We start from the raw sequence: 20,697 nt of genomic DNA on the forward strand, positions 1-20,697 counted from the left end.
TATGATGGGTTTGGTACATTGCTTTTCTCTATTTTTTTTTTTTTCCCCTGGGATGCAGAGAGAGGAACTGAAGTGAATTGAGCTACATCTGTTTTCCTGGTCTGGCTCAGTAAATGCTTGTTGTACAGCTGTTAGTGCTGAGGCTCGGTGAAAGTACACCAGAGAAACAGTGAGCTGGAAACTTAGCAGCTGCAAACTTCTCAGTGGAAACAAGCTCCCTGCAGTCAGCCAGGAAGTAGTGCTGTAGAGGCATCTTCAGCTGAAGGTACTTAGCCATGAGGGCAAGAAACAGCCAAGCCTCAGACTTGAAACCTGGGCTGGGTTGGAAATGTTGGCAAGGAAAAAGAAAAAATCACTGAACCTGAGTGCACTTGATATGTGATCCTTGAGACATCCCTACAGCCCTGTGATGGTGTGTTTTGTATGTAACATGTTTTGAGGTATTTTAAGTCTCTTCTGCTTGTACACTGGAGGTTCCAGTAGCTTTGAGTCACAGTAATGGACTGCTTAATGGGGACAAAACTCTCCAAAATGCTCTTTGAATTTACTTATTTTAAAAAGTAGAAGTTAAGAAGAACAGACACAGCTGCAATCAGCAAACTTGTTTTTCACTGTCTGTTCCCCAAGCATTCCATTATTAAGGCTGTTCCGTTTGGCACACTGGCAAAACTGTAAATCTCAACATTGTGAGAAGAGGCAGTTTCTTATAAGGAAGGGGATGCTTAACAGTTTTGATCAGTCCAGTCTTTACAACACAATTCCATTTAGACACAAGAATAAGCTTTTCCCTATGAGTGTGGTCAAGCACTGGCACAGGTTGCACACAGAGGTGGTAGAGTCTCCATCCTTGGAGACAGACAAAATACAAGTGGCCACAGGCCTGGCAGCCTGCTCTGAGCAGGGGGGTGGAACTAGGCAACCTGCAGAGGAGCATTCCACCTCTACTGGTCTGGTTGTGAAGGTGGGGTTTTTTTGCTTGTTTTCCAGCTTCACTAATCTGCAGGTTTTTTTCTTCATGGAAGAACTCAAATTTTATCACCATAATATGGGTTTGATTTTTTTTTTCTTCCATTTGGAATAATTTACCTATACCAAACTGTTAGATTTAAGTATATTTAAAAATTGTCTTTGGATTTCTAATGCTTTCAGAAGTTACAGCACTGTTTTGTTTTCAAGTAGCCCATACAGCACATATTCTGGGTGAATGCTTTATCTCTACAATTCTTGAGGAAAGAAGAAGGGCGACTCAGACTGTTACCCTTTTTGTCAGTAGTGAGCAATCAAAGTTCAAGGTTTTGTGTTCTTGAGAGAGGTTGATGGTGGAGGCTCAGGTATCTCTGGAATTCCTCTTATTGATAAAGAATGTGCAAGATCCTGTTTCCCTGAATACTGAGGACATCAAATAGCTGAGAATAGGTTTTTGCTTGCAGCTCAAAGACCTTTTAACCAAGAAAGTGTTTAGATCAAAGAGCTTCCAGCTTTTTGTTAGGGGTGTGCTCATGGGTATTCTGCTGTCTGGTTTCTGTTCTCTCTCCTTGCTCATGAACATAGGACCTCATTTCTTTCCTCCTCTTTTCTATTTGGAGCAGTACCAGCGTGATTTGAAGTGTCTTTGCAGATTACTTTATTTTGGACAATAATATGTTCCTCAGTTCCAGTATGGAGACCAATAATGTGGAGGTTTAATCTTTTGGACTACGAAAACAAACACAGCCATCGTGCCCGCCAGCTCAGCTGCCAGTAGCAGGAACTTAAAACAAGCTGATCTTCTGCACATCCTTGTCTGTGTTGTGGTCCCACTGATTTTCTGGAGTTGCATTCATGTTGATATAACTGCCAGGCTTAGATTTGCAAACAAAACGTGTAAGGGTTTTTGCAGTTCCATCAGAGGCTGAAATGTGCTCATGCTGGTTCTCCCCATATTTTGCAGAAAGGCTGCCAGAATATGTAAACTTGGGTATTGGACACGCTTTGGAATACAAGGAAATTCGACAGGATTGGTACATTTAAAAGTTCAACAATAGCTCAGTTAATTTAATTTCCACCTTTGTTCTGATGTGTCCCTGTCAAAGCTACAATAACAGTGGTCTCCTTTTGATTAAATGTTTCTTTCAAAAGGTAATGGAAACTTATGCTGGAGAACTGATCCATCCTCATGGATTTAAAGCACCTGACTACAGAAAATTAGCAAACAGATATTTATCTAGTAGATGACCATTTCTGTGGGAGCTGATTTCAAAATTAAGTAAATTTACATTATAGTAACAGTGGAACCAAGAGCAAATGCACACCCACTGGTACCTCCTTCTCTAAGAAATGGAAGAGCAAGCTTCCACAGGACAAAGTGACAGTTCTGTCATGGTCACTGTCAAATAAGAATTTCAAATTGGACAATTAAGACCTGCCCCTGTATAGAGTCACCTAAAGTTTTACATTTTGATTATGAGTTACCTATCCCTGGATTTTAAAAAACCCCAAAACACCAAGAAGCAGAGCACTGTGAACTTTCTCTAGTTGGTAAAATTCAGGTACCTTCAGCTGCTGTTGCTTTCCCTGCTGGTTCAAGCAGCACAGTCCTGGAAGGAGATGCTGCACATCTGTTTCTTGCACATGGATCACCTCACTGCCTGACCATCTGCTCAGCTGCTAACACATGAAAACACAAGAATTTGTGGGCTCAAAGATTGCAGCAGAAACAATTTTCACAGGCAAGCTTTAAAAATTCTAAAAAGTTAATGGGAGGAGAAAGTTCAAAAGGAACAAAACTGGGATAAAGTCATTTTAGTTATATTTTTAAAGGCAGGCACTGATAAAATCTTGCAAAGGGTCACCATTATGTTGTAAATGTACCCATACAGTTCCTGGCAGCTACTGATTTTGCACATCTAAGTAGAGATGTGTGGAGGCACACCCTTGGCAGTTTTGTGCAAGTCTGTGGCCTGTGTTGGTTAAGCTCTCAGTTTTCTGAGCAGGAAGTAAGGTATCATATTCCCAAATACAGGATGTGCTTACATTCTACTTTAGATGATGGGTTTGGGTAATGTATGTCTTTTTGTGCACTCATGGAGCATGTAAAAGAACATTCAGAATTGCATGTGCTCAATTACCTCATCAACTTGACATCCCTTCCTATTACTACAGAATATCTTTAATGCCAATTTTAAAACTGGAAAACCCACACTCTCAGTTGCCTAATTTGGATGCGACAACTCCTAGCACAAAGTTGAACTGGAGTAACTGGTTTTGCACTCTGAGCTTGGTGTGTTTGGCCATTGGGCCCTTTGTGCTGCCATCAGAAAGCCACCCTACAGTCCTTTCCTAGTGTTAGTGGTGATTTGCCATTCCCAGCAAAGCACTGAAAAACTGAGAAGCCTCACATACCATTCCCTGCATCTGTGTTGCAAAGTCAGTGGCTGACATTATGCCCTGGCCCTTAGTTAACACCTAAATGCAGAGTTGTTAGAGAGGAGCTGAACTGCACTGGTGGCCTTCAGGTGATAGCAGATCAGCTCTCTTATCTCCAAAGCCATGCCACCTCCATCTTCCCTCTCTGGGGCTGTGTGGCACACTAAGATGCCAATGTTATTTCATTGATTTTAATACCTGAGAGGTTTTGTTACTTTAATTTAAAGACATCCATTGTCTGTGAGATTGGAGTATAAATTAGTCACAGGAGATAATTTGTTTAATGACTGTTAAATATGCAAAATTTAATATTTTGTTCATTATTCTTCTCCTGGTATATCTTGAATTTACCTTGGATTTTATGACCTCTTTCTTTACACTTGTTTCTTTTGAGGGAATATATCTTGTCAGCTGTTAAAGCTAACACACTACTTAGCCTAACTACTTTTTGCCTTTAAGGAATCTTGCTATAATGCAAAAAGATTACTAAAGCTTTGGGACCTCGTCATAAGATGTGTGACTCTGGGATGTACCACAGACTACCAAAGTAACCAAAATTACTAAACAATTTAAAAATTGTGAGGTTACACATTTTCTACATTTTATTTTCCCTAGTTTCAATGGCAAGAAGCCTCCTCCTAGCTGTTTGTACTTCATCCTATTCTGAAACAGTATATTCTGAATTGCTGCCAAGTTGTGTGTTTGTAATGTTATTTGGTATATTGTAGGAAAGGTATTGGACAACTGTTTTCACAAAAAATCAGCAACATCAGCACTAGAAAAACTTTCACAAAAAATGGGGGGGACTTACAGATCCCATTAACCTGTGTCATTGTATGTTTTTTGCCTTAACTGACAAATCTTAAACTTCCACATGGGAAAAAAGCTATCTTCAGTTTTCAGGAGTAGCAGTTAGAATGTAAACTGCTGAGCTGCCACTACAGCTGTAGCTGGAGAAATTATTTACCTGGGTAAATTGGAAAAGTACAAACCTGTGGCCAAAAAAAGAATAAGGCATTTGGAAGAATTCACCCCTGTTTCAAAAATATGAAAAGTGAACAAATACTAACTCTTTTCCTGCCACAGATTACTTCATTATGGGACAAAAAAAATGTTTTCTACACAGAATCTGTTTGACCTTCAGAGGGACATTAACTAGATCTCCTTATCAGTTAGCATTTGCAACTTATTTAACTACTTGAACTCCAGCAATTATTTTGAAAAACTGCAGAATAACAGCACATATCTGGTAAAACTTTTTACAGTGTCAAACAAAGTCAAAACCAGGTTACTTTCATTTAATGGTAACTCATTTAATTTCTCATCAAGAAGAATGCTGTGGTGTTTTTCTATGCATGAGTCAGTATTTCATCCATGTGAGGGTGAGCAATCAAACAGCAGCATCCTGGCTAGTGGATATTGCAATATTGAGATAAGGGCTTCCTAAGAGACGTTCCTTATTGTTTAGAACTTACAGTGAGATCGAGTTACAGCTGGTTTAATGGGATGTAAAACCTAGTGGGGTTGACATCACAAACTTTACTAGTTCTAGAGATGATTACCTAATAAACTCAACATGTCAAGGACAGACTGATAGCTTGGTTTGAGATATAAAAATGAGATATGGGAACCGCATAACAAAAGGAGTTTTGTTTAAACCAGTTATATTCAATCTGAGATTGCAGAAGCTTGCTTCAGGTTAAAGGTCCTTAAATGCCATTGGGTATAAAATAATGCTTCATTTTTTCCTTGTCATTTGCAGCTGACAGCTGTTGATTTGGAAGGAGATAGCAGAGGAATTTTGAGTTGACTTTTGGTGTGATTGAAAGGTAATGCTTAGCATGACAAGTAGCAAATATTTATCCTACTGTACAGTGATTTACAAGATTTAACATCTGAATGTACAAGAATTCACCTTGTGAATTACTAACTCTGCTAGCTTAGGGTCAAATCATGCCATGTTCTGTCTGTATGGCTGATCAAGGTAGTAAGAGGATATAAAGTGACTTCCTTAGGCCGTGTGCCATCACTGCCAGGTCACAGGGATGAATTTCACTGTGGTGCTGTGTCCTGCCTCCACAGCACTGAAGGCTCACGCTCCCCCAGACAGCATGAGGCAGAGGATGTTGATGACTCATCTTCCTTTCATTTTCATCACAAGCTGTTCCCATGAAAGAATGTGCTCTCTCCATCTGAGCTTATCACAGTTGAACTCTCAAACAGTTTGATATTGATCTCTACAGTTTTGCAGGATCAACAGGAAAACAAGGCATGAAAATTCCTCACCTTACACATGTTCTCCTAAACTAATAGCTTGTACCAGAGAAGATTCATGCCCAGGCTGGCCTTCAGCTACTTTTTTCCCAATTTTCTTGCTGCTTCTACCTCTTGGATTTACAAATATGAAACTTAGAGGCCAACATGATAATCATGAGAATCAAATCAGTATAGCCCAAATATTGCTGTGAGATGAGGTGAAGGATGTAGTCATAGAAGAACTGACTCATTAACTTAATGTGGGATATAAGTTTTAGATAAATTAATTAGAAAGGGAAGAAGAGGGAGAGAGGAAGCAGGAATGAGGTAATTTCTCAGAAATACTTTCTGTTGTCAACTAAAGAATTCAAAAATCCCCCATTTTCTCTACTTCGGAAGATTCTTGAACCATTTCCCAAAAAATTCTACTCAGCTTCCACTGCTCCTTCTGTTCCTGCACCCTAAGCCAAGAACTAGCACATGGGAATCTGGGCAGGAACAAGTAGTGGCAGATCAGAAGGCTTGGGACTTCTACACAGTAAAAGAGTGAATGGAGCCTCTTTGTGTGTGATCTTGTAATCAGAACTCATTTAAGTTTTTCCTGGAAAAGCCTAATTTTCCCTTTCTATGGAAATTGAGAGTCCTAAGAGCCTGATTTTCATATCTATGTAAGATAGCACAAATTCTTCTGAAGTTAACTTAAAACAGGCATTAGGAGCTCCCCTGCAGCTGAGGAACTCCCTGCAACACCCTAATTCGAGCTGGATGCCTCAGTTGCTGGGTCTTCCCAAATTTGCACCTATTGTCCACAGCAAAGATGTTCTGACACCAGAATTTACAGCTGGACTTGCCCTGCTAAATGGCTGTTAATGCAAGAACTTTTTTTTTTCTTGTTATCTACAGTTCTGTTTAAAAAAAAATAAAAGGCAGCAAAACTGGCTGCAGCAAGTTACTGCTTGGTTTGATTTTTGCTCGTGCCTGTCTGATGACTGGAGTGGGCTCTGTTACCCTGTGATGCACAAGCCCACGGTTCAGGTGTAAGCACAAGTCTGCTCAGCCCAACATTGTGGCATTAATGATGGTATTTTGCAGCAAGGGCAGACAGGTGATAAACAACTCACAACAGCTGACAAATGATCAGGCCTGACAACGAAAAGTCAAAGCTTTTAAGTTACTTTCAATGTTTGCATTGAGTTTATATATAATTACTGCTCTTGTATAGCCATGGTATTTTAAAGAGATGGGAGAATTTTCTAGGATCTCTTTAATTTTTTTAAATGTAAGGAACACAAATAATTTGAGCCAAACTTAATCTCTCTTTCTTCCCTTACAAATATTTTCTACTCAAGCACAGGGTTCATTTCAAAAGCTATATAATGACATATATAGTAGAAACTATTGTATAAGGCTTTTCATTTGTGGTAGATTCTCCAAGTTTGCAGATTGCATACAGGGACAAAAAAAGACAAGGTTTTCCTCCCCTGGGCAGTTCCTAATCTAAACTGGGAACTGAGCTGACTGAAGTGGCAGAAACGCACCCTCCGTTCTCCCTCCAAAACGAGCTCTCCTCCTGCAGTTCGGCTCGGGCCGGTGAGAAGCTGCCTTCGACGCGGTGCTAATGGCGGCACTGCCATGTGTGAGCAGGGCTGGCAAGAAAAGCGTGAACGAATCTGAACTAACGCTGTTCCCTGCTCTGTGTGGGGGTGCGGCCGGGTCCCTGTCCGCAGGCAGGAGCCGGCTCCGGTGTGCCCGGGCTGAGGTGCCCCTCGCTGCCGGGGAGCGGAGCCGCGGCGCGCTCCGTGCCCTCAGGGACGCCGTGCAGCCCGAAGCGCGGCCGATGCCTCTGTGGAGGTGCGGGGCCGCTCTCCGAACCGCGCCTTCCCAGCCAGCCGGGTTTCTCTCCGGGGAAGCTCCATTTTTAACATCTCCGCCTTCACATCACCAGCAGCACAGAGCGGCACGCCCGCCCGCCCGCCTGTAGCCACTGCCACCTTCTCAGGGTATCTCGGGACCCCGCTGGGGCCTCGTCGCTCCATGTGGAGAGGCCGACAAACCCCATCCCGTCCCCGGCCGGCCCTCCCCGAGGGCACCCGGGCGGGCAGCACCGCCCCGACAGCCCCCTCCTCCTCCCGGGGGCGGTGCGCGCTGACGCGGCAGCGCCGCGGCTTCTCCGCCGGCCGAGTCGCACAATTATGAGAAAGAGGCGCCGGGCCGAGACTGCCGCCAGCCCTGGTTCCCGGTGCGGAGCCGAACCAGCGCCGTCCTCCGCGTCCCGCGCCTCCCTTCGCCCCCGGAGCGTCGTCCTTGCCCGGCCGCTCCCCACCCAGCCCTCCGCTGCCGCCGAGCCCAGCCCCGATAGATGGAGACAGGCCCCGCCACCGCCGACGCCGAACCACGAGCAGGAGCTGCCCGGCGAGAGGAGAACCAGAGTCGGCGTCGAGACCCAGCCCGGCCCTGAGGAGAATGGTGAGAGCCGCGGGGTGCGGGGGTGCCGCGGCGGCGGGACCGGGTGCGCCCGGCGGGGAGGGGGAAGGGACGGGACCGCCGGATCAGACCTGTCCCAGCCGGCTGCTGCGGGTCCCGGCCGCCCCGAGCCGCCGGGTCCGCCTCCTGCCGCCGCCGCGCTGCCCGTCCGCCAGCGGCAAGGACGGGCCCCGCCGGGCTGCGCCCCCGGGCCGGAGGGGACGCTCGGGCTCCGCGGTGCCGGCTCCCGCTCGTCGCCCGCCCGCGGGCCCGGCCCTCCCGGCGCTGCCGGCCGGGAATGCCCCGCGCCGCCGGGGCGAGGCTCCCGCCGCCGCCCTCCTCGCACGGTGGCCGGGGCAGCCGCCGCCCCGCAGCCGGTCCCGAGCAGCGCCGGGTCCCGCGGCGGAGGCACCGCACGGCTCAGAAACGCGAGCTCTCCGTTCGTGCTCCCGGTGCTGCCTCCGTCCGTCATGGGGGTTTGGTCTAATACCGGAATTCGCACGGTGGACGGTGTAGTTCTCTGGGCTGCAGCAGTTCTCTCTTCTGATCTATACACCGGTTTGATTTTTGCAGTTTCTGCATGTTATGTGTAAGGGAACGTATATACGCTTAGAAAGGGATGTATGAGTGTCTCCAAAGAAAACACGGTTTCAATTCCAGCTCTTTATTCTGGCTATTAGACGGTTCTTTATCGATATAAGTTTATTCCTTAATTAATATTTACAGAATTTAGAGTGACTCATCGCATCAAGTGCTTTCAAGTAATTTTGGAAATATAAGTGTGAGATCTAAATACATGGATTTCTACAGTCTGCTTGAACTTCTAGTCAGATGCTTTCATTTTAAACAAAGTGTTTTATTTCACGGTATTTTCTTCAAAACTACGGGGATTCGTGCCTATGAGTCTTCCATTTCTGAGTATATCTGTGAATTGTGTAGAAATGTGGGCTGTGTTTTTCTAGAAACTGCGAATCCAGCACTCCTCTAGGAAGAAGCTGAAAATGCAACCTTCCATTCTGACTTAAAAGAGTGCTTGGCATCTGCCGCTTATGTGGTACTTGCTCTTCTCAGCTGAAGTGCTTTGGTGTTGGTTTTAGTTTTGGGGGTTTGGGGGTTTTTGTTTCATTTTTTTAGTTTAACTCTGGTGGGTTTTTTTGGTGCTGATATAGCCTAGAAATGTACAGATTGGTTTTAACCATCATAGTTTTGTAAATTCGAGACTCAGCAGCCTTTCTGGCAGTGTAGTGTTTGCAGCGTTTTATATTTGCTATGTGTTTATCGAATGTTTTGAAACCACTGTTAAACAGGTGTTTTGGTTGAGTTGAATGTAAGACATTTTATGCAAGCTCATTTTGCTAAAAATTTCCCTGCTGCTCCATGACTATTTAGCAGCTTTGAATAATTGCTGGATGGTGTCCAACATTAAATCAGGAATTATTCTAAGGAGTGAGTTGTTCAATGTGGCAATTCCGGCTGTTCAGTCTTTTTTTTTTTAAATGTGTCTGTGTGGGTGAGATAAGTGTCTGCTAGATCATCCTTCATACCTTCTGGTATGAGGCCATTCTTGACTTTGCTATTTCAAGGCAGGAAGGGGGGAAACCTTTGTGCATGTGGAGCTGTTCAGGCTGGGTTTGGACTGTTTGTACCTTAGTTTCCTGATGTTGTACTTTGATACTTCTTGTGTTTGCTTGAGCTCAGCAGTGGAAAGGTAATGTTCACTTGTACAAAGGCACCTTGAAACATCACCTTGCATTTGACAGTTATCTCTCACTTTTAAAGATACTGTATCAGATCATCTATCTCCCCACGTGGATTATCTTGAAGAGAGTTACTCCATTGTTTTAAACTTTCACTTCTTTTCTTGTCCCTTGAGGCTCTGCCTAACTAGTCTTGCTGCATTACCATTTTGTCTTACCACATCAGCCCAGTTTTCTCTGCTCTGCTGGTGATAGACCACAGCATCCAAAGTCCTCTCTTTTTCTCATCGTTATCTTTGCCACTTGCTGTGCTTCCCTTTCCTGGAAACTTTGGACCAACACCCACATTTTTCATGCTTCTCTTTCATGGCCCATTCATGAGGTGCATTTCTGTTAACCATTCAGTCCTCGTGGACAGTCATGACCGATGAGAGTTTTCTGAACAAAACAATATTGTTTTGAACTTAAATAACTGACTCTGACACAATAGTTTGGCTATATTGGTTTGTGATTTGACATCAGTAATATTGCAAATAAACCTCTAAGATGACTTGTCAAAAAGCATGTGTGAAGGGAGATGATAGAATTTTGCAGTCCTTAAAGACTTGAGGATGGATTTCTATATTATAAAGCTTTGAAATACATAGACAATGTGAAATGATACTTCTGATGCCAAAATATTTAACCTGAAAAATATGTCTTTGTCTTTTTTTTTAACTGATATTTATTTCTTTTGGAATTCCAAATTTCTTTAAGCAGTGTCTACTTTGGCTGCGATATTTACATGCCATGTCAATTTCTTAAACAAGCAACATTAGTTCTGTTACTTTGTCCCACTTTTTAAAGGGCAAACTGACCTTTAAATGTAAGGTCAGTTTAATTTAAGTGTAATCAATGTGTGTGTTTTTCAGAATTGAAGTTTTGTTTTCGGGGTGATGTTTCTGGTTTCCGTGAATAATTCTGTCTTGGTGCATTTTGCCTTCAGTGGCTGAAGTTTCAGCAACTGACTTTTCAGCAGATACATTACTGAATAATTTCATTCTCTGTGTGTATTTGGATAAGATACTTATGTAATTATTAAAGCTATGTCACTTTTTACCTCTGACACTGACAAATAGCTGTGGTCCCTTACAAATGGGTCTATGTGCTTCATTGGTTCTACAAAGCATAGTCCACTTGACCTGTGGTAGAACCTGAACGTTTGTTGCACACTTTCTTTGTGTTCCCTGGCCTGAAGCCTTCTTTTTCCTCTATTGTAGTCTCTGCAGTCTTGTTATTGTCTTTTTTTTTTTTTTTTTAAATTTAATCCCATTGCTTTTGCTCACATAATGAGAACGGGGAGGTGATGGTGTCATGTATCGTGATACAGCCAGCACTGAAAGTGATCTACCTAATCCTTGGTTTTTGTTATTTTTATTATGGGAAGCTTGGCTTTTCTTATGCTTAAATTATAGGTGGTTTTGTGTTTCAAGTAATAGAAAACTAATCTAACAAAAGAACAGATAAAGTAAACCCCCAAAACCTTAGTGTTGGCTAGCCTTGCTCCCCGGCCTGGCTCAGCAGAGGATTAGCTGCACATGCCTGCTGCTGTGCAGGAGGGGAGGGAGGATGTGCAGGAGGTGACTTGTCTTTTTGGTAGCAGCCAGTCATTAAACAGCTGACCAGCTGCATCCTAACTGGGTGGGACCACAGCCCTGAGCAGCAGCGGGGATTCCAAGAGCAGTCTCCATCACAGCTGTTCCACTGATGGAAGGAATGCTATTTTTCTTGAGTAGTGGTGAGTTTCTTTCAGCCTTTACACCTATATTTTGCTTAGCATGTAGAGTGTGAGCCACGTTCTTTAACTGCCAGGTTTGCTGGACCCACAGAACAACCTGAGTTTGTTTTTCTCCCCAGCCATTATTTTGCACAGAAGAAGGGGCCACACAGGTTGTTTAATTGCTGTTAGGTGAGCAGAGGAGAGTTCTTACTCCTCTGTTCTTTCCAAGAAGGAAAGGCCAGTGAACTTCTGATGGGATAATGAAATACAAAAAACAAGAGAAGAACTGTATAGGATTTTTTTTTTCTTTCCAAAAATTGGGTGGAAAATGTCCTGAACATATGGGGAATTCAGGGAGTAAAATAACTGTGTTGCTAATCGTGGTGCTGGTAGTTCCGAAAAGCTGCTTTATGAAAGGACTAGAATATTTAACTGTGGCAAGTGGTTGGACAGCACGTGGTATAAGGATGTTGCAGGATTAGTCTGTAAGACAAATGTGGTTGGTTGGCAAGGAGAATTTATAGTATGGTACCAGACTGACAGCACGTTAAATAAGGTTAACAAGGTACACGGTTTTTTCCCCTTGACTTAAGCAAAGTTCAGATGTTTCTGAAATGGTAGGCGTGGATTAGACCTTAACAATGGGAACTTCTGTATTTCTTATAAAAATCCTAGAAGTTGCATCATAGTTTATTTAATCTTTATATTATTAAGAGCAGTATAAGTTCTTTCCTGAAGACTCGTACAAACTCTTTCTAACTCGAGCTATTCCATGCATTTTGTTGTCACATTTTCTGAAATGTTTGAACACTCTGTGTGTATGGCAAATGTGCAGTTGCTGAGTTAATGTATGTCGTCCCATCTTTATTTCATTTGTTCTCAGCTCAAGGAGGACGGCATGAGAGTTGTGTGGTACCATATCTGTTGATTTTTCTACAGCTGCAAAGTCAGAATTTTAGAGGCTGATTCAGTAATCAAGTTAGTACTCTGTTGTGTGTAGTTGGACAACGGATGTTTTTAGATCATCCTACTTCAGAAACAGCTATTGTAAACCCTCTGTCAAGCTTTATTGGGACTTCATCTTCAGCCTGTTAGTGGAGAGCCCTAGTTTACATCATAAACAGTCCAACACAAAGTGCTTATTTTGTTTAAATGCACATCGAGTGTTTTGCAAAGAGCATGCACCAGGCCAATACACAATTTCAGTGAGAGTAGTTGTGTGCTCATAGTTTGTGAAAATTATGCACATGTGGATCTTACCAACGTCTAGACTTACTGCTAGTAATTGTAACAGCGAGAATTTGAGGCCTGTTTGATATGGAGAGCACTGGACCTCTCTTTCAAGGAGCCTTGTCAAGCTTTTTGTTTCCTAGTTATGGGTCCTAAAGCCTGGTCTGGATGACTCCCAGTGCTATTGGATTCTGCCTTTAATTGTTTACTGCCAAACAGAGCAGACATTAAAAAAAAAAAAGGAAAGAAGTTGTACTTTTGAGAATCGGCATATTGCAATTAAGTTCTGGTTTGCTGATTTTCATTTTGTTTATTTTTTACTGGCAACCTTTTGGGTGATTACTGAAGTATATTTTTGCTGTGTTACACTAAAGCATTCTTGCTTGAGAATACTTTCTCAGTTACAGCTCTAAATTAGTTTAATCTAGGTGTTCAGCCTTTCCTCATAATTCTGTAATCCTCAAAGCCTGGGAAAGTGTCTGTTACAGCTCAGTCAGTCGTAGCACACAATGGTTTTTGTAATTGAATCCCAGATTTTGTTCCATGCTTTGTTCACACACCTCTACCCAAAGTGGTACTTATTTTCTTTACCTTATCTGCCTGATTCTTGTCACCTCTTTGTAGTCCCCTGACTTATGCTGGGTCAAATTTTGCAAGATGTCCCCGGCTGATGGTTCTTAGCCAAATGTCTGCTAGATTTTTTTCTCTAATGCTGCAGTTTTTGTGAAATGTGGACTTGAAAAACTTGACTCTGAGAGTTTAAATTTAATAAGTAAATCTACATTTATGCCTTCTGCAAACTAATTTCTAGATGCTTTGTTAGGAAAATTTCACTTCACAAGCACTAATTGCTTGAAAGTTTCTAGACTTGGGGCACTCTTAGAGCTAGTGTTATTTAGCAGCCCAGTTCTTCCCACTGTTACTCGTTTTATTGACAATATCTTTTCTGACTGACCTGGAGTGCTTGAGATATGTTGTAGGGTAATAACCTCAGGTTTATGGGTTCAAGCCCTTTGCTAGCTGTTCCCACATCTGCCAAAGCTCTTCTTAAAGGTGTGTTGTAATCCAGTCTGAACTCCTCTAGACCCTGGCTGTCACCCTTTCACCTGTCCCTTTGTGTTTCCTTGTATGCTCAGTCCCTGGGGATCTGAAATGAATAAACTTCTCGCCACCTCCTTTCCTTTTTTTTTTTTGGCGGATTATTTTGTTGGCCATTTCCCTGATTTGGCTTCCACGTGACTGCATAATTGCTGGTGCTGGTATGAGATAGGTTGGGATCATGTGCAGAGTCTTAGGAAAATGGGATTGTGGCACCCCAAACTTGACAGGAGCTATGAAGCTGAATTTGAATCCTGCTCTAAGGTGCCTGAGATTTGGTTTGTGCTATTGCATTAGGAAGTGTTGGTTACTCTGTGTATCACCCATGGTACATGAATGTTTTCTGGGTCTCACAGCCTTGTGCACAGGCATGGATGGAGCTGTGCCAGCACAAGTCAGGTTCCATGGCCTCTTCAGAGTATAAACCAAATTGCTTTGTAGACCTTGTCTAATTGTACTGCAAGCCCATGTTAGCTATTCTTGAACACTCCTGTATCTAAATTTTTGTTCACAGAGGATGTTTTTCTTGACCTGCTTTTCTGAATGCATGCTAACAGATTCAAGATCACTTGTTTTTACCAGGTGTGCTGTGCTCCAGTCTGTCTCTGAACTGAGCTGCACGAAGATGAGTTTGATCCCTCCCATCAGGTTATTTCTGTTGGCAAATGATTCACTGCTGGTAACTTGTCTAGTGTAACAAAATATTGCTGGATTTCTTTTCTCAGTGTTCTTAACATACAGCATATTTGCTTTTTAGTGCTGTTCTCATTCTTGTTTGACTTTCTCAGGAAGCTCAACTTGTTTCTTTGAGTTAGGAAAAACCAAAGTTGCATTCTGCTAATGTATCTGCCAGATACAGCAGCCATGTGGACAGGTTCAAAGACAGTCATGCTGCTGTACAGCACTGTTAACATTGCTTGTAGATTGGCTTTGTGGAGTGAGCATAATGCTGTATTCTGGTTTGTGGCTAGAGCCAGTCTAACAAAGCTGTTTCCTTTCAAAGCCTGTCCCTGGTGCTGCTGCAGGTCATGCAGTCTTTAGGCATAACTTCAGTCACCTGGATAGGTTAAATTATGCATGTGCTTAAATGACACATGATTGGAGCCTAAAAATACCGGTTGTGTAATTACAGAACTGTTAATCAACTTTCTCTTCAATTATAAAAATCAGTTAATCTACACAAGTAGGGGCAGTTAATGATGTTTTAAATGTCGAAGTCTTACCAGTTTGTCCTGTGTTCCCTGGCTGCATTATTGTCTGTAGTTTGCAGAATTCTGTTAGACAGCAAATTTAATAAAACTTCAGCTGAAGGCATTAGAAGAGTACATGGCTGAAGGTGATCTTTGGACAAAAAGTTGGAGAGAGATTCATCTTGAAGGAACTCCTGCTCGTGCTAGTAACCTCACACTAGGGAAAGAGTAATGGATCACCAATACCTTAGCTGACAAATATCCTAGAGAACTGTCTAGGAACTTATCACTGTCTGGCGTGGCAATGCCTCTGGGTGCAGAATGAGTTGGAAAAGGCTCATTGTTCCGGATTTCACAGGCTCTTCTTTACTGACCCCGTAACTGCTGCTGAAGGTGTTTGTGGTTTTGCTGCCGGCTGGCCCTGGAGACAGCCCTGAGAGCACTCACCTGGCCTCAGCCAGGGGCACTCAGCACAGATGTGGAGGTTGGGATGGACTTTTACCTCTTAAACTGGCACCAACTGGCTTTGCAGCCAGAGGCATTGAAAAACAGAAATATCCACTTAAATAACCTTTGCCCTTCTAATTTGTGCAACTTCAGAAATGCTCTTGATGAGGATTTATGCCTTTGCCTCATTAAACGATTGGTCTGTCTCAGTCCTGGTTTCTTTTATAAAAGTCTTATGCAGAAAAATCTTTTTTTAAATTTTCAGCTGTAGAAAACCCATGCTTTGTGTGCATGCAGTTTTCAATATCAATCTTACTGCTCTGTGTGCAACTCCGGGACTCTTTGCCCTTAAATTCTCTGTAATTATTTCAAATGCTTTAGTGAAACAGCGTGGCCCTTTTTATGTTGCTTATGTAGGGAAAGAGGGCAGAAAACACTCATCATCCTTGTCCTGGTTTGGGCTGCCAGCTAGTGTTACAGGTGAGCATTCTGTGGTGCTGAAGGCTGCTAACAAGTGAGTCATTGTGTGACTTTATCCTCTGGTTGTGCTCGGTGCTTTCTGGCCCACAAGAGAAATATTTGGTACTGGTATAATCACAGTACTTTGCTGGACAATGTGATGCAGGAAGCTTTGGGCTGTGCTTTCTTCCTGGTGTAGAAATGTGTAAGAGTGGAGCTTTTCTGCCTTCAGAAGAAATCCTGGGTTTGGGTTGTAGAAGGATGTTTTCTGGTCACAGGCAATCTGAAGAATACAGGTAGACTTTGCAGAGAGGGGGAGGCTTTTGCAGGAGCTAATTAGGCAGTGAGTCCCTAGGCTTGCTCAGTGGAGACCAAGGGAGATTCTGAGCAGCTCTTTCCTGCCTTCAAGGAGGATGTAGAACAATTAGCACTGCTGAGATCAGGTTAGTCATTTTTACTATCCTCTTGGGTGTCATTACTGGGTTTTTGGGGGTTTTCTGACACAAGTATAAAGATCTTGCATATAGGACAAGAAAAATCTTTAGTAATTAATGTATTAGGAGTTAGTTGAATGTTAATTATACCATGAATTAGAACAAATCTTCAATGCCAGATGAGAATGGGTGCTATTCTTAAATGCAGGGCATCTGCCCCTCCAAAACATGACCTTAGGCAATATGTTCTTGCTTCATTGGCAGCTCTCCGAGAAATAAAGAAATAGTCTTAACTTCCTTTCCTTCCTGAATATCAGGATACATGTGCATGAAAAAAAAAAAATCTTTTTGTGTGGCAGATCTTCAGTCTTCCCCTGGGTTCCTAGAGCCTGTGTGATTTTGGGGATTATTTTGACGTACCTTGACAATATGCTTAGATCAGCTCAGCTCTTCTGCCAACCCAGTATCTTTCTGCTACCAAAGGGGATGTCCTACTTCCCTTGTTGCCAGCCTGATCATGGCCATGGGATCCTTTCTTGTGCCTTAGTTTTCGTCCAGTTTGCATCTGAATCAGTTCATTCTGACACTGAAGCTACCTGCTTTTTTTTCTTTTCCCCCCAAAAGTAATGTGCTGGCTTAGGGAGCTCAATCAGCTCCCCAAAGGGTGAGTGCACAACTGCAGGTGGGGGGGAAGTAGCAGGAGAATGGGTGGGAGGGCAGAGTAGGAACTTCCTCAGCTTGTCTTCGACTGCACCCTCACTTTATAATTTGAAGAATTGCATCTGTCAAAGCAAATGTTTCTCCTGTGTTTCTTGGCTTTGCCAGGACCTCCACCTCCCTGCTCATGTCTTTTGTTTCTCTAGAATGATTGTCTTCACTCTTTTTCCAGCAGGCCAGGGAGGAGCCTGTCCCAGGTATTAGTCCAGTTCAGCTTAGGCAGGCCTTTGTGCCACATATACTCAGCATCAGTGAGTTTTACTGGAATTTAGTGTGCTGGAAGAAATTACCATAAATAGAAAACATTTTCCATGTGAAGTTGTTTAATCATTTAATTAGTTGTTTCCCCTACCCTGGGGAAAAAAAAACCCCAACAAACCAAAAAAAAGGGTACTTTATTTCTAAAAATAATATATTTAGTTTCTGAGTAATTATTTAGACTTGTGGTATTTAACATAGAAGAGTCTCTGAAAGCGTCAAAAGCTCAAACAACCCTCAAAAACAGAGGGTGGAAATTTTTAAAAGTGCCTAAATAAACATTGTATATTATTTCAGACAGTAATTAGCTGCTTTCACCTTTCTCTAATAAACCCAGTTAAGTTTCTTTGCACTTTTCTGGAGTAGAAAACAGAAACCACTTGTATAGTTTTAGTGGGGGACTTTATCTTCTGATAAGAGTTTAGGTACATGGATGTCTCTTGAATGCTGTCAGGCTACTTGTACCCCGAGGTGGGGCTGTAGTCATTGTGCACTGAGCAGCTGCAGGCTGAGCTGGCTGTGAGAGGAGAGCTGCTGCTTTGTCTTGACAGGCAGTGGAAGTGTAACTGAATCCAGTAGCTCTTTGTTATGAGCTGTATTTAAAAATGCTTAAGTCTTCGTAATTTGACAGTAGGTGAACTATAGCAAATTCTTGTTTTGGCTTGCTTTTATGCCAGCTCGTCCTACTTTCTCCAGCCTGTTCTAATCTCCTAAGAAGTCTGATCACTGTAAAAAGTTGACCAAAACATTTGCTTCCCCTGCTGTGCCTAGCAAATACTGGCACATTGGTGTGCACGTGTGTACAGGCAGGAAGAACCCAAAATTCCAGATCTGTTTCAGGTGTGTCTTTGGTTGTGTGTTTGCTGATGGACCTCTTTCCTAGTTTCAGTAGTTTAGATTATGACAATAAATTTGTTTTCCCAGAGACGACTGTGCCTAAACAAACGTAAGTTCTGTGAAATTTCATCATCCTTAGCAGTGGTCTGGTGCTGTCTCCTATTTCATGTGCCCACTAGTATGTTCTGTTGCTCTTCCTTCTCACCCATGCTATTCAGAGAAATACTATTGATCTGTCATAATTAACATGGCATTCCTTTTTTTTTTTTAATATGTATTCAGTGAGTTGTCTGAGGCCAGCTATGTCAAAAATCCTGTAGTGATAACAAGTTTCCATTGCTCTAGTGAGTTAATAATAGCCTACTTAAGTCAGGAGGCACCAGAATCTTTCCTGTGATGCTAGAGAAGTGTCTTTCTTTGTACGACATGAAAAATAAGTCAGATCTGTAAATTGAACAGGCTCAGAAAGTGGTAGAGCAGGACAAACAGCATCCACCCTTCCAGTTTGCTTTTGTAGTTGAAATGTGCTTCAGCTCATACTGAATTAATCAGATGTTCATGCACTTCATGGACTAGAAAGGGAGGACTTTCCTTAAATCTGCAGCTCAGATATCGCTGAAGTACATCCTTTGCACGAGGTGAGGGGGTTTGCTGCCTGTAAAGCTGTCTAGGAACAGTGGCTGCCAGAGCTGAGGTTTTTTCATCAGGGAACAAACCAGAAGCAAATTGAGGGCAGGATTAATTATTTGGCTGGTTGCATGAGCCCTTTCCCACTGCTTTATTTCCAGAAGTGGCCACCACTGCCTCCTTTCTTGCATCTGTGACTTAATATTCCCTGTGTGAATGGGGAAGGGACTGGAGGTTGCTTGAGGAGGACAGCAACCGGATCCAGACTGTGTGAGTTGCTTTACTGCTGAAACCATGTTCCAAGCCTCATTCCTTCCCAAAATAAATCCAGAGTTTATAGGATTACCTGTTCGTACACCCTCTGTGGCACGTGCAAGGTAAGCCCAGCACTTGCCAGAAATGTGAGGTATGAACCAAACGAATACTTTCACGTAGAGTAGATGTGGTGAGCCAGGAAGTGCAGGGCTTTCAGCAGCCAGCACAGTGTGTCCCATCCATCCCTGTGGAAAGGACCAGGGAGAGGCAGCAGCCTTCATACCCACAGAAATGTTTTGACCGACGTAAAAAGACTTGGCATCATTCTGTGTGTGTTGGTGAGTAGGAATGCTGACTCTACCTTCCTGCTGGTCCCATTTAAGAGGGAGTGTAGGCTGGCAATGTGCATCTGGTCAGGTCAGAGCGATGGCAGACTGCAGCTAGATCTCTGGTGCTGAGAGAGGTGAGGGGGATGGAGACTGTACAGTTGTATCACTGTGGATAAGGAAGGGAAAGGAGGCTGGATGCTTAAAAATGTAAAAGATTTGAGATATGTTGAATGACCCATATAAACCAAATTAAAAGTGGGTTTGAAGTGAGGGACCCTATCAGAAAGAAGCAGGCACTGTATGACAGGCTTGCAAACATTCCTATGCACTTTGCCGTGCTTCTTTGGTTTTTGTTTTGTTTTAATCTCATTTGAACAGAGTGAATATTAAGAGTGAAAATGTTGGCTGAAAAGCTGTAGCTGTATTTCTTGTAGTTACAACCACACACTCCTTTTCTGTCCTTTTCTTTCATCCATGATGTTAAGTTTTAGGGCATAAAGAATTATTTTCATCTCCTTTGAAAACTCAGTAGTTTGTTGTTTCTAGGTCATAACTTCAGTATATGTTTTGAAATACTTTATGGAATGCATCAAAATGTGATTGGTCCGTGAGCTCAGAGGAAGTAAGTTATAGATTCCTTAGCAAGGCTAAAATTTTTGAGCTTGATATTTCATTAGTTGGGAAGACTGAAATCAATTTACTTTAGCTCACAGCAATGAAATTGGTTTATCTTCTGCTGTATTTTCTTTTTCCTACCAAAATTCCAAATTCTGTCAATGAAAGTTGCTGGAAAATAAAAATTAAAATGCATTTCTCTCCTTGCTTTCCCTTGGCTTTTCTGAAGGCGTGTTCAGAAACAGCTTGCCATCTGCTGTGCTGACACAGTCTCAGGGAGCCTCTGGTTTTGGCAAGTTTAATTACTGTATCTGTTATAATTGGGCATTTAACTTTGAAGGTGTTTATTGTTATATCAGCTGAGAAAAAGCCAGTTTGAAATTGCACCAGTGTGTGACTGTTTTCTGAAATCAACTGATGGTCCATTCCATGGTGACCTGAGCTATCTCATACTGTAGAATCAGTTGTGAAATATTTTCTAAGTGTGTATTAATATTTATTTTATGCCTTGTATGGATGGTATATGCATTTTCAAATTTAATACTCTCTAAAAAAGAGGAATAATTTGGTGGCTGGTGTAACTGCAGAACAGCATGGACCATCACTTATTAAATAAATAAA

The 20,697-nt window shown here is 42.6% G+C and overlaps 1 protein-coding gene across 2 annotated transcripts in view; it reads left to right on the forward strand.

The window, feature by feature from the left end:
* Positions 1–7,874: 7,874 nt before the first annotated feature.
* Positions 7,875–20,697, forward strand: part of TRPM7 (transient receptor potential cation channel subfamily M member 7) — a 52,609-nt gene continuing 39,786 nt past the window's right edge. For both annotated transcript variants that reach the window (XM_082290733.1, XM_082290734.1), the window contains exon 1: positions 7,875–8,127. In XM_082290733.1, the coding sequence (XP_082146859.1) occupies positions 8,125–8,127 (3 nt within the window). In that variant the 5' untranslated portion in view covers positions 7,875–8,124. The remainder of the gene's footprint in view (positions 8,128–20,697) is intronic.

Source organism: Coloeus monedula, assembly GCF_965178545.1.
Source record: "Coloeus monedula genome assembly, chromosome: 14".
NCBI classification, from domain to species: domain Eukaryota; kingdom Metazoa; phylum Chordata; class Aves; order Passeriformes; family Corvidae; genus Coloeus; species Coloeus monedula.